At 50.2% G+C, this 18,371-nt stretch overlaps 1 protein-coding gene across 2 annotated transcripts in view; it reads right to left on the reverse strand.

Annotated features, from left to right (window-relative positions):
- Positions 1 to 8,109: 8,109 nt before the first annotated feature.
- Positions 8,110 to 18,371, reverse strand: part of L1CAM (L1 cell adhesion molecule) — a 42,471-nt gene continuing 32,209 nt past the window's right edge. The window contains exons 23-28 of one of the 2 annotated variants that reach the window (XM_038747840.1): positions 17,099 to 17,209; positions 16,040 to 16,207; positions 11,397 to 11,531; positions 11,169 to 11,241; positions 10,912 to 10,923; positions 8,110 to 9,866 (exon numbers count right to left, since the gene is read on the reverse strand). In XM_038747840.1, coding sequence (XP_038603768.1) covers positions 9,635 to 9,866; positions 10,912 to 10,923; positions 11,169 to 11,241; positions 11,397 to 11,531; positions 16,040 to 16,207; positions 17,099 to 17,209 — 731 coding nt within the window. In that variant the 3' untranslated portion in view covers positions 8,110 to 9,634. The remainder of the gene's footprint in view (positions 9,867 to 10,911; positions 10,924 to 11,168; positions 11,242 to 11,396; positions 11,532 to 16,039; positions 16,208 to 17,098; positions 17,210 to 18,371) is intronic. The other variant, XM_038747841.1, reaches the window with a different exon arrangement.

The raw sequence follows: 18,371 nt of genomic DNA on the forward strand, positions 1-18,371 counted from the left end.
GGAGGAAGGACGGGGAAGAAGGGAGAATGGAGGGAAAGGGGAGAGATGGGGGAAGGAGGAAAAGGGGAGAGACGAGGGGGAAGAAGGGAGGGGGAAGGAGGGAAAGGGGAGAGATGGGGAAGGAGGGAGGGGAGGAAAGGAGAGGGAAGAAGAAGGGAGGGGGAAGGAGGGAAAGAGGAGAGATGGGGGAGGAAGGACGGGGAAGAAGGGAGAAAGGAGGGAAAGGGGAGAGATGGGGAAGGAGGGAAAGGGGAGAGATGGGGAAGAAGGGAGGGGGAAGGAGGGAAAGGGGAGAGATGAGGGGGAAGAAGAGAGGGGGAAGGAGGGAAAGGGGAGAGATGGATGAAGGAGGGAGGGGGAGGAAAGGAGAGGGAAGAACGGAGGGGGAAGGAGGGAAAGGGCAGAGATGGGGAAGGAAGGATGGGGAAGAAGGGAGAGGGAAGGAGGGAAAGGGGAGAGATGGGGAAGAAGGGAGGGGGAAGGAGGGAAAGGGGAGAGATGGGGGAAAGCGAGTGGGGAGGAAAGGAGGGAAAGGGGAGAGAAGGAGGGAGGGGGAGGAAAGGAGAGGGAAGAAGGGAGGGGGAAGGAGGGAAAGGGGAGAAATCGGGGAAAGAGGGAGTGGGGAGGAAAGGAGGGGGGAGGAGGGAGAGGGGAGGGAGGGAGAAAAGGGAGGGGAGAAGGAAAGAGTGGGGAGGGATGGAAGGGGAAAAAGGGAGGGGCGGGGGAAGGAGGGAGGAGGCTCTTCAGCCGCCCTCTCCCACCCTTCCCCGCCCCTCAGGTCTCGGGCAGCCTCGAGGCGCCCTGTCCTGAGGGGAGAGGGACAATGGGAGCCCAGAAGTCCTGCTCCCGGCCCTGCTCTTCACCCTCTCTGTGATTTTCCCTCTTCTTCATCATCGCCCCTCTTCCCTTCCTTTCTTAATTGCCTCGCCTCCATCCCAAGTCTTTCTAGGCGGCCGTTCCCCTCCACCACTGCTCCCCTCTCGTCCTCAGCTGGCTGGCGCGGGAGGCCGGTGGAGCTGTCCAGCTTGAGACCCTCACAGCTATTGACATGTGCTGAGGGCGGCAATTTTTTTTTCCCCCTTTCACATCCAGAACCGGCCACCACACGTAAGGCAAGACCTGTAGCTGGGTGGGGTTGGGAAAAGGGATTTTCCGTGTGGAAAGGCAGCTCGGTCCTTCTCCCTCCTGTGAGAGTATTTGAGATTCACATTAGTCAAGCTACCTGCTGGCTAGGGACGTGGCCGCTTCCCAAGCTCGAGATGATGATTAACGTCCCATACATGCCCTCGAAGCGGCCGTTCTCCCTATTTTTCCTGCCTTTTTTCTCAATCCCCAGCCCCCTTCACCACCTCAGTTAATCTATTCCCCTTCCCTTTGTTGCCAGTGGTACGCTTGTGTTGCTTGGGGAAGGAAGGAGCGGGGAGATGGAGGGGAAATACCCCTGCGGGTGACCATAGCTTCTGATGGGAGATGGCCCTCCCTTGAGTTGTCCCGAGAGAGCCGAATGAATACTTGCCCCGCTCCGCCAGGATCACTTGATTAAATCGCTCCATGCTTCATTTCCAGGCTTTGGCAAGTGATGGAATCATTAACTGCACAAGGCAGAGACTGTTTAATTACATGGCAGTGGCTTTAATGAGCCTGTTCCTGCAGCCACCTCTTTTCTCATCTCCCTTCTCACATCTCCCTATCCCGGTTAGGCTCAGAAACAAGAGGGCAGTGGTCCTGAATCCCAGCTGCAGCTTTAGCCAAGCGACTGGTTATCCAGGCTGGGGTGATGGGGTATGTATGTGTGTCTGTGTCTGATGGGGATTTGGGGTTGTGGATCTGGGCATTCCTGGAAAAACTATGTACAGCAAAGAGTGGGTGTACTCTGAGACAAATCCATACAGACTGCCTTACCTACCTCTCCACCCTCTCAAGGGTCCAAGATGGTTCACTGCTTAGCTGAGAGCTCTCCCAATTCATTACATCCTCCAACAGAAACCCCTTATCTGGCACTCTGACGTGAATCCGTACAGACCATCTGACCTGCCTCTCCACCGTCTCAAGGTGCAAGATGGTTCACTGATTAGCTGAGATCACCTCCAATTCATTACATCCCCCACTCAAAGTCTTGACTTGGAAAAAAAGACACTAATTTTTGTTAAACAAATAACTCTCAAGGTAAGCTCAGCTTCCAACGCCTCGCGAAGTTGAAAAATCAGGGCTATATGTGAAATAGGGAGCAGGTCTGGGTGGTGGAGGGTTGAGGGAAAGATGGAGTAAGGGAGAGGAAGGAAGGGATCATCTGAGGATTCTGGGGAGAGAAGCTAAGAAAGAGAAAGAGGAGGGGCGGGGGAGCGAATGAAGAACTAAAATAATAACGGCATTTATTAAGCGCTTACTATGTGCAAAGCACTGGTCTAACCGCTGGGGAGGTTACAAGGTGATCAGATTGTCCCACGGGGGGCACACAGTCTTCACCCCCATTTTACAGATGAGGGAACTGAGGCACAGAGAAGTGAAGTGATTTGCCCAATGTCACACAGCTGACAAGTGGCAGAGCCGGGATTGGAACCCATGACCTCTGACTCCAAAGCCCGGGCTCTTTCCACTGAGCCGGCGGAGGTCAGATTCCTGAGGAAGTACAACCTCAGAGTTGTTTGACAATTCCAGACAGGTACCCGTGAGCTCAGGAGTTCCTTAAGAAGCCCGTTCCCAGGAAGCCAGTCTCAGAAAGTGGGATTAGTTGGAGCTGGGAAAGAGTGTGAGAAAAAAAAAATCAAAAGCATTAGGCGGTGCCTTGTCAGCCTGTATCTGTCAGCCTGGGGCACTTCTGCCTTCGCTGGAACGATCCAGCAGCAGCAAGTTGGAGGTGGAAACTGAGAACTGACCTTGTTTGTGCTGTAACGGCTCAGGGAGACGCAATTTTAGGGAGGGGAGGGGTGGAGATAGAAGAGGGAGAGTGACTTGACAGCTGTGACCTAGCTAGGGTGGGTGAGCAGGGCAGCTGTGTCAGATATAGCCTAGGAAAGGGCACAGAGATCAGACAACGACCGACCGTGCTGTGGCTTTACAGAAAAATGTGAGGGTTCTGACTGTGAAACTTGTCACAGGGTGAATCTCTTCTTACAGCCTCATGGCTTGAAACCCTTCAGTGCAGCTGACTAAAAATCAGGGGACCATATTAGGAAGAGGCCAAGTTGGGCCACCCACCCTGCCCCCTTTGTAGCCCAGTTACCAGAAGCCGTGGATTCCTCAGCAGGGGAGTGAACAGTGACGGGAGTGGGAGTTAGATGTGTGGGAAAGACCAGGTCATCTCATTCACTTTGGAAGGAGCCCAAAATCAGAGCAGGATGGCAGTGGCTTTCACAGGAAGGGTCTCTATGGTGGGGGCCTCGGTTCCTTCTTGTTCCCATCTTCTAGGAGCCCCCTGGGGACTTACAGGATATGTGAGATTAAGGGTTATGTGGGATCACTCCAGCACAGAGTGCTCCAGGCCTGATATAACAAAGCTATTCCCTGGTCACTCCTGGAGTTATTCTCCAGGCCCTGAACATAAAGGACTTAAAATGACTTCTCCTTAGCCCGGCAGTGAAGCAATGAGCAGTGCCCATAGGTTATATCTTTTTAGAGAGTAAATTGTAAGCTCATTAGGCGCAGATAAAAGGTGTTTGGCCTTTGTCATACTCTCTCTCCCCAGCACTGTACAGTGCTTTGCACTGGTAGGTGCTCAATACATTTCACTTATTGATCGATCTTTTATTAGGTGAAGCATCGTTATTGCATATTATCCACCGTCAAGTGGGGAGGAACTAGGAGATCTCTGACTGCTCCAGTTAGTTCCTTCACAAGCCGTGAGTAAGTATCTGGACCAGCCTCTAAGGGCTCTTGTAAAGATGAGGAGTCATCCAGAGGAGTGTATAAGGGCTGAACCACTTCTCAAAGAGAGTTGAGAAATGTTTGCTCAGCCGCAGTATACAGAGAAGCATTAAAGAGGACCTAACCAAACGGAAATAGCCCTACCATTTCAGGATTATGAACTTCACAACGGACAGGGAACGTGTTTAATTTCCACTTCTGTATTTTCTTTCAGCACTTAGTACAGTGTTCTGCACAAAGTGTTTAATAAATACTATTATTACTACCATCGGTCCAGTGGAAAGAGTACAGCCCTAGGAATTAGATCAATCCATCAATCAGCTGTATTCATTGAGCACTTATGGTGCACAGAGCCCTGTACTAAGCGCTTGGGTGAGTGCAATGCAACAGATTTTGTAGTCACATTCCCCGCTTACAAGGCTCTGGGCCCTATTCCCAGATGTGCCAGGAGGAGAATTTCTGATGGGGATATGCCAATAGTGGTCAAGGTGTCTGACTAAAAGACCACTTAGGGTGTTCTGTGAGGTGGACAGGCCCAACAGAAATCCTGAATTACAGCTGGCTACAGTGGGAGATAAAAACTTCCAGAGAAGCAGCGTGACTCAGTGGAAAGAGCACGAGCTTTGGAGTCAAATCCCAGCTCCACCAATAATAATAATAATAATAATAATGGCATTTATTAAGCACTTACTATGTGCAAAGCACTGTTCTAAGCGCTGGGGGGATACAAGGTGATCAGGTTGCCCCACAGGGGGCTCACAGTCTTAATCCCCATTTTACAGATGAGGTAACTGAGGCACAGGGAAGTTAAGTGACTTGCCCAAAGTCACACAGCTGACAATTGGCGGAGCCGGGATTTGCACCCCTGACCTCTGACTCCAAAGCCCGTGCTCTTTCCACTGAGCCACATTGCTTCCCTTCTGTGTCAGCTGTGTGACTTTGGGCAAGTCACTTAACTTCTTGTGCCTCAGTTACCTCATCTGTAAAATGGGGATTAAGACTGTGAGCCTTCCCGTAGGACAACCTGATCACTTCGTAACCTCCCCAGCGCTTAGAACAGTGCTTTGCACATAGTAAGCACTTAATAAATGCCATTTTTTTAAAAAAAGACCGTAACGGCTACTGAGACACCACCAAGGCAGTACTTACTGCGCTCTCGGATAGTGTTTTCATTATGCTGCAGTCTCCAGCCAAAATTGTGTCAAAAACCTTTTCGGTGTGCAGTTCACAGCAGGCTGCATTCTTTTCCTCCTATTCGCTCATTGTATTCTGTGCCCCAGTGGGAACGCAATTGGCAGGGATGAGAGAGTTTGAGTGATGCCACACCAACTACTAGCTCTTTAATCAAGTCCTTGGTGTCAGCTTCCAAGGAATCCCCAGAAACAGGGTCCTCTCTTGCAGTTATCGCTTCTGAGTGCCGAGCATCTGGACGAGTCGAGCCGCATCCCGTGGCTAGTCCTGCTACTCCTGTTTCTTCCTGGATTGGAATTGTGGGCCCTCAATGAGGTCTTGTCCAGCCCCCAAAGCTTTTCATACCTTGTCTCTCTCACCCCAACCAAGGGAACTTGGTTGTATCCAAGAAGAAGACAGTGTTAGTCCTTGATCTCCTAAATAACCGGGATGTTTTCTGTGGCTTGGGCTTCTTACCCTTTGTAGGCCACAAGTACCTTGTGGGAAGGGATTGAGTCAACCAACTTTATTGTGTTGTAGTTTCCCAAGCACTTAAATGCAGTGGTCTGCACGTGGTACATGCTCAATAAATGCCATTGATTAATTAAGTTTTGCCCAGCCAGGTACTCTAATTGCCTCCAGCTGTTTAAATTATAAACTTGCACCATCTTGGCCCTGTCCCCACCACCACTTAGGGATGAACTAAGAAAGAAAATATGAAGGAGCCGGAGAGGATAGACATCTCTGTTTTTTGTTGTCTCTCTCTCCATTTAACCTTCCTGTCCTCCACCCTCAGGTCAGAGAGCCACCAGACAGGAGGCAATCTGAGATTGGAGAGAGAGGTACAGAAGTGAGTGATCTGGGAGAACAAGAGGTCATCAGACAAGATCTTAGATACTTATTTGGCATTCAGTTTAGGAGACTGGGTTAAGTGAAAGGGGCCTGGGACTGCCAGGCTGCCTCTGTAGCACTGATTGTGTTTACGGTTGCGTCAGCGAACTTTGAGCAACGAGGAGCCTGAAAGTCTGCTTCTTATTTTTTTTATAATGGCATTTAGTAAGTGCTTACTATGTGCAAAGCACTGTTCTAAGCACTGGGGAGGTTACAAGGTGATCAGGTTGTCCCACGGGGGGGCTCACAGTCTTAATCCCCATTTTACAGATGAGGTCACTGAGGCACAGAGAAGTTAAGTGACTTGCCCAAAGTCACACAGCTGACAAGTGGTGAAGCCGGGATTTGAACCCATAACCTCTGACTCCAAAACCCGTGCTCTTTCCACTGAGCCACGCTGCTTCTCTAGCAGCAGCACCTTAAAGATCTTCTTTTTTTGTCTTTATGTTGTCTTGGTGACTTTTTGTTTTTTAATACAGTGCTCTGCACACAGTAAGTGCTTAATAAATACGACTGAATGAATGTTACGTCCGTATTATGTATCAGGCACTAAGCACTGTGGAAAATACAGAATAACCAGGTGGACACAGTCCACATTCCACGTGGGGCTCACTGTCTGAACCCATTTTATAGATGAGGTAACTGAGCCCAAGAGATTAAGTAGCCCAAGGTCAAGCAGCAGACAAATAGCAGAGTTGGGATTAGAACCCAGATCCGCCAACTCCCAGGCCCGTGCTCTTTCCATTAGGCCATGCTTCTTCTCATCTTTCCTTATGTATTTCTCACTAGTCTCCTCTCCACATTTTAGTTTGTGAGCCCCGTAAGGGACAGAGAGAGTGATCAATTCCCACTTGTGGACTCTACCTCCCAGCGCTTATTTTAGCGCTCTGTACTCATTAAGCACTTATTAAATACTACTGCTACTTTTACTATTAAAAGAAGCAGCATGGCCTACTGGATAGAGCAAGGGCCTGTGAGTCAGAAGGATTTAGGTTCTAATCCTCGTTTCGCCACTTGTCTGCTGTGTGACCTTGAGCAAGTCACTTCACTTCTCTGTGCCTCAGTTACCTTATCCGTAAAATGAAGATTAGGGCTGCGAGCCCCATGTGGGACAGGGACTGATGACCTAGTATCTTCCCCAGCGTTTATAACAGTGCCTGGCACATAGTAAGGGCTTAACACATTTTTTTTTAAAAAAAGGTGAGAGCCATGAGGGTGGCTATTAGAGAACCGTTCCGGCCTTTTCTCTAATCCACTCCCACACATGCTTGTGAACTCTCGGAGCTGCAGAGCTGGGAGAGGAGTCCTGGAGCAGGCTGGAATTTTTTTTCATTTTCCTGGAATAGCGGGAAGGCATCCGTGGGGGGTCGGGGGGAAAAATCCATCTGCGTTGGAGTCAATCCGGCTGGGCTCAGGCTGCCCTCTGCTGGCAGACACGGGGTATGACCGAAGCCCGATAAGATACGCGATGGAAAAATCGATTAAGCAGGGAGGGAGCCAGGGGCAGAATCCCTCTCCTGTGGACCCCACTGCCAGCAGGACCTAACTAGTCTTGGGTCAGCTGGAAGGAGGGCGAACTTTCTCAGACTGTATCAAAACCTGGGGGCTCAGACCCGGCTCAGTTCCAGGACGCTGAGCTCCCAGGAGGCTGTGAACACCAAAGAGGATTGATGTGCTCAACGAGGGGAGCCTGGGTGCTCGGGTTCCGAATGCAACCCAGATTTAAGCCACCTTTTCTAGGACTCTAATCCCTGGGGGAGTTCAGGGAGGTGCTGATGTCCATCACCTCACAGCGCTCTCTGAGCAGATGTGGGGACAGGAGCAGAGGGGTGCGTAAATGAGGAGTGGGACTATGAGCCCACTGTTGGGTAGGGACTGTCTCTATATGTTGCCAACTTATACTTCCCAAACGCTTAGTACAGTGCTCTGCACACAGTAAGCGCTCAATAAATACGATTGATGATGAATACCAGTTTCCCAAAAGACCACTTGTCTTTCCCTCATGACTGACCGGCACTCCGGAATCAGACTCAGAGCTATGGAAGGATCCTCTCAGGGGGCCTCCAGAGATGCAAGAGGGCTGAATCCCTCTTCTCAGCTATCCTGCTCACCCCTGCAGACAAACCTTTCTGATACAGACCGTCCCTACGGAGCAGAAGCCAGGTTGGGGCAATTGTTGTCGTTTCCATGTCCAGGTTTTATTTACCTGTTATAATTCTGTTATATATACATATATATATATAAAAACAGAGCGTGTCGGAGTTATCGACAGACCAAACGGACACACGGGGAAGAGAGGGTGCAGCGGCGGAAGAGGGAGAGTCTATTTTTCTTTTTTCTTTTCTTCTTTTTCTGGTATGGGATCATCAAGCTAGTTGCTATAGAAACCTAGAAATCACCTAGAGACTCAGACATTGGCCTACATACTAGCGGGACGGGGATTACAAACTTTCAAAAATCACCAGGTATTTACATTCAGAAAGGGTGCACTGGGGGAGATGGGGAAGCCTGTGTGAGTGAGTGTGTGTGTGCGTGCGTGTGTGTATGTGTGTATATGCATGCGTGTTTCCTCCTCTACCCACCTCTGCCCGAGTCTGGAGCCCAAGAAGTGGAGGAAAGGGGAAAGACTGGGGCTTGGAAAGGGGGGGAGAATGTCAGACGCTCACGGACGTTTGACCGAGGCCACTTGAAGTGTTATCCAGCGTTGTGTGTGGAACAAAGGCAGCTTGTGTGTGAGATGCACCTGGAAGCAGTGTGGGACGTGGACTAGGGTTGTTTTGTAAGGGATGAAAAGTCTGGGGTGGGGGGAAGCGGTTTCCTTTGTTTTCCTGAGCCCCTTGGGCTCTCCGGATGGGCCAGACCAAGAGCATCACCTCCTCTCTGGTGAACGGCCCTTGGCTTCCCCACAATCCCAAGGAGCTGAGACAGGGAGGAGAGGGTAACTCAGAGGGGTGGGATAATGAGGCAGTGCCCCCAAGCCTGCCCTGTGAGAAAGTCTGATGGGGGAAGGGGGAAAGGGCTATGGGAGACTAGCAAAGTCAAACTGTACAAAGCCAAACCCTCCCTGGCCTGGAAGCAGGGTGGAGGGACAAGGCAACAGCCCCTGCTTTGGGAAGTCAGATATATCTGAACCTCCAAATCAGCCTGACAGGGGCCTCCAGCCACCCTTCCTGGGGTAGAGAGTGTGAGGGACTTGGAAATGTCCTCCGGGATGAGAGGCCTGTCTTCCCCTTCCCCCTCCCGCAACATGCTCTCTGGTTTATGGTGAAAGTGGGTGGTTGTGGGGTCGGGAGGGGGGGCAGACACAGCAGGGAGGGTCAGGCCAAGGTGGGAGGAGAACATTTTTAGGGGAGGCCTCTGGAAGGGAAAGGGACAGATGGGGGTCATGGGCGGACCAGGTTTTGGCAACTGAACGGGAATGGCCATGGTATCCAGAGCCACGGGGCCCAGCTCTGAGCCCATTTACCCGCCCCCCCCCCCCCAAATCTGTGTCTGCGGTTTCCCAGTCCCCTACAAGGGCTGAGAGAGGGGGTGACTTGGTGCTTTAGTCGCTCCCCCCAGGGGCAGAGGCAACGGGGAGGGAAGGAGTGGGGGAGACTCTGATTTTTGTCCTCCCTCGGCTGTCTCCGGGGGAGTGGTCCCCGTAGTCTAGAGGCGGGGAGGAGGGCAGGGGTGAGCTCCCCTGTCCCCCCTCCCAGCCGCTGTCCCTTTACTCCAGAGCTACAACTGGGTTGGTGGGAGAGGTAGCCCCTGAGCTGTCATTGCCCCCCGCGGCCTCCTTCTCCTTCTTGCCGCTGTACTGGCCGATGAAGGAGCCGTCCTCGTTGAACTGCACGTCCACGCTGCCCCCATAGTCAGCCAGACTGTCGTCGCTGCCCAGAGGCTTGATGTCTCCGTTGAGAGAGGGCTGGCTGCTCTCGAATGGCTTCTCCTCATTGTCACTGCAAAGAGGAGAAGGCGAGATCGAGTCCAACAGTGGCGGGAGGAGGGGGGGGGGGGGCGGTGGTGGTGATCAGCGGAGGGCAGATCCCAGCAGGAGGGGGAAAAGTGGTTCCCTTTATCCACGTTTCTGAGGAGCTTAGTTTCGTACCCATGCTGCCAATGGGGAGTGAATTGGGGCATTCCCATGCAGTGCAGCAGAGACTGCTGGAGCGGGACCTGGGATGGAGAGGCACGGCTACAAGGGGGTAATGTGCTTTAGTTGGCATAGACCGGGGAAATCAGTTTATGACTAGCATGTGGGCAGGTGTGTGTGCGGGCGTGTGTGTCTTTTTGTGATCACGTGTCCATGCCCGTGTGGTCATGGGCATCCATATGATCCCCGGGATCATACGATGGTGCGAACATGCTAATGGGATTGTGTGGGCATTCCCGTGTGATCACGTCCACAGTCACGGGAAATAGGACTGCAGGTTTATAACCAGAGGGCAGTGTCATCCCCCCGCGGTCACTTACCCCACTATCTAGAGAGAGGGACTTTGAACACATCGCGTGGGGAAGAAGGGCTGGGAGAGAGGAGTTGGGCCTGGCTTCAAGATGGTGGGGAACAACGGGACCGGGTGGGGAGCGGGAAAGCATGCAGACCCAGAAGCTCAGGTGCTGGGAGGGGAGGTGGCATCTCCTGAAGTCAAAGGGAAGCAGAGGCAGGAATCCCTCGCCTCTGCCTCCAACCCTCAGAGAGCCGTGCGAGGCAGCAGGGAGAGGCGGCCCCAGCGGCTGTTACCTATACTTAAGGATGGAGATGCTGCCGTGGGCGGAAGGAGAACGAGAAAGACACGTGTCAGAAAGAGCAGGAAGACCTAAGCCCATGAAGGCCACGTTGCTCGCTTGACTCTTGCCCTCCCGCGGAAGGAAGATCCCTCCTCTGCCAAACTCGTAGCCTCTCTCTATCCCAAGGAACTCCCAGGTGGGCAATGCCCACTGTAGCCAGGGGTCGACCCTCTCAATGTGCCCACCTGTGCCCACCATCCAGCTATATTACCTTACCTCTCAAGGGACCTGAAGGGCCCAGCAGCACAAGGAGGAGAGAAAGAGACAGACAGACAGGGTCAGTGGCACCCACCCCCATCCCCTCCCGTGCTCCGGATGTGGAGGGTCGAATTCTGACTGACCCACTCCGACCGGCTCCAGTTTTACCACACAGAAATGCTCCCTGTGATTACTCACTGGCCTCGTCAGCCTGGCTCCACGGCCTCTGAGAGCCGGAACTATTGTCCCACCGTCCTCTCTGCCCCACCAGTTACCTGTACTCCCCAAACGTCTCATCTTTCATGGGTCTGGCCTCTGAGTCCACCTGGGTGTCTTCCTTATCCTTTACTGTGGACACAGAGAGAGTGGCTTCAGCCCTGCCACCCTTCCATCTGTGCCCCCTCCCCTGCAGCTCTCCCGACCCCTCCCAGCACGTCCTCCAGTGGCCCTGTCACCCCGGGTCCCTTTCCCTCCTTCCCTGCCCCCAGGGAGAAGAGTGTTACCTGAATATTTGCCACCTTTGCTGCGCTTGATGAAGCAAAGGATGAGAAGGATGAGGATGAGGAGGACAATGGCGCTGATGAAGCCAATAAACCAGCCCTCTGTGGCAAAGTTCCCTTGTTTCACTGGCACAAGTCCTGAGTCGAAGAGAGTCAGAGAAGGAAAGAGACAGAGATAGATAGAGAGAGAGAGATCATGGCCTAGTGGAAAGAGCACGATCTAGGTGCCCAGTTTCTTGGGTTCTAACCCTGGCTCTGCCACTTGTCTGCTGTGTAGCCTGGGGCAAGTCATTTAACTTCTTGTTGCCTCAGTTCCCCTATCTACAAAATGGGGATCCACAACATGTTCTCCTTCCTACTTAGAATGTGAGCCCCTTGTGGGACCGGATTTTCTTGTATCTTGCATTGGTACAGTGCTTGGCACACAGTGCTTAAAAAATACCACAGTTATTATTACACTCAGTCAACCACACTAGAATGCTTACTGTGCACAAAGCACAGCACTAAACACTTGAGAGAGGACAATAAAGTAACTACACTTGATCCCTGTCCTCAAGGACCTTTCAATCTAACAGGGGAAATGTTCCTCAATAGAAGTATCGAGAGGCAGAGAGAGAAGACACCAGCCCCTAAGGGTTTATATAATATAGTACTGCTAACACAGCCAACTTGCAATTATCCACCCATGTAGGACAGGGATAGTATGGCTAACTATAATCTATAAGTAATCCCATACTTCATTTAAACTGTTAGTTTCCAACCTTTCCCCTATCAAACACCAATAAGCATATGGAATTTGTTAGCACAGAAAGTTGTGTAGGCTGAAAACAAGAATAGGTTTGCATTAAACTCATAAATGAGAGTTCCATAATGGGTTATTACAGGGAAAATTAAAGATGGTAGCTCATACAACCCCAGTCTCAAGGATAAATGTCCTTCCAAGAATACATTAATGTCACTATTGGAGACGGAGTCTGTGCTGGATGTACTCCTGGTCAGACCCAGAATAAAATTTTTACATTCAAATCTTTTGCCAGAGCTGTTCACAAAGAATAAAATGGGGCCCTGGCCCCTCACTCTGCCCAAGACCCTGTCAATCTGTTTTCTGATGGAAGTGCTATCGCACAGAAAACTCCCCACAAAACAGGGAGCAGCAGCAGCAGCAGCAGCAGCAAGAAGTCAAGGAAATCTCTAATTGATCAATCTGGCTTTCCCTAACTGAGAGTTGATGCCTGATTATTCAGGGTAGTGATTTGGCTCCTTCCAACTACAGACAAACCACCAAGTTGCTAAATATGGCACCCTTCATTGCATTCATTACCATTTCCCCATCTAGTCATTCAGCTGAATCTAGTAGTAAACACTCAAATCATCCCTTTTGTAAACAGCTTCACAAACCGTCTAGCACAGATGAAAACCCTACTAAGCAAACTTACCCTGACCAACAGGCAAGAGGGATTCTTCTTCCTACAGTTGGTCTGGAAAAGTTCAGGGTCATTAATGCCAGACTTACCTCTAAATAGCCTGGGCTACCCTTATGAATCCTTGGCCTGGCTAGTAATTGGATGGGACTGACAGTGTTGTTGAACTACTTTAAGTCAGTCAGTCAATCATATTTATTGAGCGCTTACCATGGGCAGAGACCCGTACTAAGCGCTGGGGAAAGTACAATATAACAGACACATTCCCCGCTTACAGTTCAGAGGGAAGTAGGGCACTGGGAAGCAGCGTGGCTCAGTGGAAAGAGCCCAGGCTTGGGAGTCAGAGGTCATGGGTTCAAATCCCTGCTCCACCGCTTGTCAGCTGTTTGACTTAGGGCAAGTCATTTCACTTTTCTGGGCCTCAGTTCCCTCATCTGTAAAATGGGGGTGAAGACTGTGAGCCCCACATGGGACAACCTGCTAACCTTGCATCCTCCCCAGTGCTTAGAACAGTGCTTTGCACATAGTAAGTGCTTAACAAATACCATTATTATTGTTATTATTATTATCTCCTGAGGCCCCTCCAGGATGGTCAGCGACTGGAGAGAAAGGTTCGGTTGTGAACAGAGTCTTGCTCTTTCACCCTTTTCATGGCACAGCCCCACGTCCCCATGTTTATCTTCCCTCCCCAGCCTTGCGACTGGGGAGAAGGGTTCGGTTGCGAACAGAGTCTTGCTCTTTCACCCTTTTCATGGCACAGCCCCACCTCACCCACAATCCTTCCACACTCCAGCCATGGATCTTTGGCCCCATAGGTCGCCTTGGTTATACTGCAGAAGGCCTGTAAACTCATTATGGGCAGGGAACGTGTTCACTGGTTCAGTTATATTGTACTCTCCCAAGCGCTTCGTACAGTGGTCTGTACATAATAAGCGGTCTGCACATAATAAGCGCTCAATAAATACCACCGATGAAGAAGAATGCCGCACAAAATGAAAAGGCTCCAGGCAGCGAAGTTGGGCCACCACTCAGCCCATGACCGGCCAGTTTATGACTCTGCTGGGCCCTGGACAACTGAGAAGTGAGAAGCAGCAGCTGCTGAGAACCTTTCCTTGTCCTCTAAACTACAAACCCATTGTGAGCAGGGTATTTATCTTCTAACTCTGTTGTTTTGTACCCTCCCAACCACTTAGTACGGTGTTCTGCACGAGAAGCAGCGTGGCTCAGTGGAAAGAGCACGGGCTTTGGAGTCAGAGGTCATGGGTTCAAATCCCGGCTCTGCCAATTGTCAGACTTTGGGCAAGTCACTTAACTTCTCTGTGCCTCTGTTCCCTCATCTGTAAAATGGGGATTAAGACTGCGAGCCCCCCGTGGGACAACCTGATCACCTTGTAACCTCCCCAGTGCTTAGAGGAGTGCTTTGCACATAGTAAGCGCTTAATAAATGCCATCATTATTATAGTAAGCGCTCAATAAATACCACTAATTGATTGATTGATCGATCGGGCTCAGAGACCAGTGAAAATCAATTAGGTGAAGCCACAATGTTTTCTCCTGCACTGTTCACAGGGACTCCTCCATTCATTTGCTTTTCCATTGCCGCAACCGCCCCACCCACCCCGGACTCCCGTGGGTAGTGAGGGTCACACCCCAACGTCCTTGCTAACGGTGGAGCTGTTGCCAGTTTATCCATTAACAGGAAGCGAACAAAGTGAAAATTGTTCCTTTTCCCGGGAGACAGCAGGGCCCGGTGGAAAGAGCAGGCAGTTGGGAGTCAGGTGATCCGGGATCTAGTCTCCGCTCTGCCACTTGCCTGTTTGAGAGCCTTGGACAATTCGTTTAGTGTCTTTATCCCTCACTTTCCTCATCCGTAAAGTGGGGGTAAGATACCTCCCCTGCTTCCGCTCTTAGACTGTGCGCTCTTTGTAGGACAGGGCCTGTGTCCCATCTGATAATCTTGACAATCTACCCATCAATCTAGGGCTTTTATTGAGCGCTATGTGCCGAGCAATGTACCAGCGCTTAGAACAGGTCTCCAGCGCTTAGAACAGTGCTTTGCACATAGTAAGCGCTTAATAAATGCCATTATTATTATTATTATTATTATTATTATTATTAACAAATACCATCGTTATTATTACTAAGCACTTGGGAGTGTACAGTACCACAGCCAGCCCAGAGTTTGAAATAACTGAGAGAACTCCTGGTGGAGAGTTTGTAACCTATTGTTACGAATGGCCAGAGGGCATCCAAGCACTGAGTACAGAGCTCTGAACGGAGTAAGCGCTCAATAAATACCACTGTTTGATTTGACTGGTGGGGTCCCTAACCGCTATAATCGCCATGTACACAGAGTGTTCCGAAGGGGATTTTAGGAATTATAGATTGGGAAGTCTCACTCCTTTCACTTGCCCACATCCTTCCAAAAATGTTGAGATACTAGATCTCCTCTGCAGTTTCTAGAGCGGTCTCTTTCCCCTTTTGCAATCTCAGCACCTCTCTCACCTAGGCCCCGGAGGCACAAACACTTAATTAGCCCTCATTATCAGCTGGGTACCGACGCCTCTGCCTCTGTTCGGCTGCAAGTGGCTCTGTCTGAGGCGGGCTGATTCCAACCTTCCCTGTCTATCTGGTCGGTGGCAGTGGACAGAGTGGTGTTTTAGCAATGTTGGCTGCAGAGTTGAGTAGGACTGGTTAAAGTCACTGGTCTGGTTGTTTCCTTGTTCTTTCTCCTGTTCCCATTATTTAGCTGCTTATCTTCTCCATTAAATCACTTCACACACTCACACACATTCACATATATCCGCAGTTGAATTGGACTGAAGACTATTAGCCCTTTGTGGGCATATCTACCAACTCTGTTATATTATACTCTCCCAAGCGCCTAGTAATAATAATAATTATGGTACTTGATAAGCACTGGGGATGATACAAGTTAATCATGTTGGACATAGTCCCTGTCCCATGTGGGGTTCACAGTCTTAATCCCCATTTTCCAGTGAGGCCCAAGGAAGTTAAGTGATTTGCCCAAGGTCACACAGCAGACATGTGGCGGAGTCGGGATTAGAACCCAGTACCTTCTGACTCCCAGCCCCGTGCTCTATCCACTAAACCACGCTGCTTCTCTGTGCAGATAAGCACTCGATAAATACGTTTGCCCCTCTGAAAGATAAAAGCTGGGCCATGCTTGATGGGAAGCCATAAAGAGGTCGAGGAGACACTCACCCATCCCATTGGTGTCCACCTCCATTTGGTGGAATTGCTTCATTTCCTCTGAGAAGTTGTGGCCCAGGAACTTGATGTAGTAATGGGTACTGGGCTGCAGGTTCCCCTGAGTGTGGAACATCTGACTGGAGTTGACTACTTGAGTAATCACATGATCCCTCTCGGGGGCTGGAAGGAGATAAACAAGGAGAGGAGAGTGAAGGATGGGAGCACTCGTGGGTGCACTTCGAAGACCAACTGAGCCGCCCTCTCCCTCACAGGTGGAGATGTTGGCCTGGGAATGCCCTCTCTCCACACATCCGCCAAACTAGTTCTCTTCCTCCCTTCAAAGCCCTACTGAGAGCTCACCTCCTCCAGGAGGCCTTTCCAGACTAAGCCCCCATTTTCCTCTCCTCCTCCGCTTTCCCCCTCTGCCCTACCTCCTTCCCTTCCCCACAGCACTTGTATATATTTGTACAGATTTATTACTCTATTTATTTTACTTGTACACATTTACTGTATTTATTTAGTTAATGATGTGCATATAGCCATAATTCTATTTATTCTGACAGTTTTGACACCTGTCTACATGTTTTGTTTTGTTGTCTGTCTCCCCCTTCTAGACTGGGAGCCCGTTGTTGGGTAGGGACTGTTGCTATATGTTGCCGACTTGTACTTCTCAAGCGCTCAGTACAGTGCTCTGCACACAGTAAGAGCTCAATCAATACGATTCAATGAATGAATGAATGGGTGGCCTGGAGCTAGAGAGAGAGAGCATCTGCACTGGCATCACGCTGGCTCTATGCCGGCAGCCAAGGGAGGCCTCCCGCCGTTGGGAAGGGACTGTCTCTATATGTTGCCAACTTGTACTTCCTAAGTGCTTAGTCCAGTGCTCTGCACACAGTAAGCGCTCAATAAATACGATTGGATGAATGAATGAATGACTCCAAGCCAATGTCCTACTGACCCTCTCCAAGTTCATAGTTGTCCCAGCAGTGCCAGCAGGCGGGGGCCGCACTCCTGTCTCTCCCCCTGGGGCCAGAGGGTCCCAGGGGCCGACAGACTCACAAACACTCTTACTTTCAAATAAGATCTTGAACTCGACATTGCGCTGCCCCTCCTGTGGGACCCAGGAGACGACGGTGAAATTCTTCCCCACTTCGGTATTGAACTGTTTCAAACGTGGGAATCCTGAAAGGGCGAGGGGTGAGGGGGCATAGGTCATGGAGAAATGTCAGCCATCAAACAACGGCGCCCACCCTCCAACGTGGACCGGCCGTTCCCGCCAACCTCAAGTAATGGAGAGCAGAACTGCCCTGAGCCCCCAGGAGGGCCCCTCCATAAGCCGGCTTTGGGGGACAGGCGAGCCCCCCGGCTCACAGAGGCAGAGCGGAGAATGCCCAAGTCATCCCCACTTATGTATGGATTTATATTTATGTCTGTCTCCCCCTCTAGACTCTAAGCTCCTTGTGGGCAGGTAACGTATCTACCAACTCTCCCAAACGCTTAGCACAGTGTTCCAATAATAATATAATAGTATATTATTACTATATTAATTATAATATATAATATAACAACATACAATACATAATATAACATAATTATACTACATTAATAATTAATATATTATCATTAATATATAATATAATAATAGGCACTGGAGTGGATACAAGCAAACCAGGTTGGATACAGTCCCTTTCCCACATGGGGCCCACATCTGAATTCCCATTTTACCCATGAGGTAACTGAGGCACAGAGAAGTGAAGTAACTTGCCCAAGGTCACACAGCAAACAAGTGGCCGAGCCGGGATTAGAACCCATGACCTTCTGCTCTATCCACTGTGCCATACACTGTATAAATACCACTGATCGATTGACTGATGATACGCACTCGGATCTATATGCTTTAAACACTTGATATTCACCCCGCCCCCTCAGCCCCAAAGCACTTATGTACATATCCATAATTTATTTTAATATCTGTCTCCTCCTCTAGACTGCTCCCATTTCCTGTGGGCAAGGAATGTATTTCCCAACTCTGTTGTACTGTACTCTTCCAAGTGCTTAATACAGTGCCCTGCACACAGTAAGCGCTCAATAAATACCATTGGTTAATTAATTGTAAGCCTGTTGTGGTCAGGGAACATATCTCCTAACTCTGTTATATTATATTCTCCTAAGTGCTTAGTACAATGTTCTTCACACTGTAATCACTCAATAAATACCACTGATTGATTGATGATATGCACTCGGATCCGTACCCTTCAAGCCACCGATAGTCACCCCACCCTAAGCCCCACAGAACTTAGGTTCATATCCCTAACTTATTTTAATGTCTGTCTCCCCCATCTAT

The sequence above is a fragment of the Tachyglossus aculeatus genome, chromosome 6 (assembly GCF_015852505.1).
Source record: "Tachyglossus aculeatus isolate mTacAcu1 chromosome 6, mTacAcu1.pri, whole genome shotgun sequence".
Taxonomy (NCBI): domain Eukaryota; kingdom Metazoa; phylum Chordata; class Mammalia; order Monotremata; family Tachyglossidae; genus Tachyglossus; species Tachyglossus aculeatus.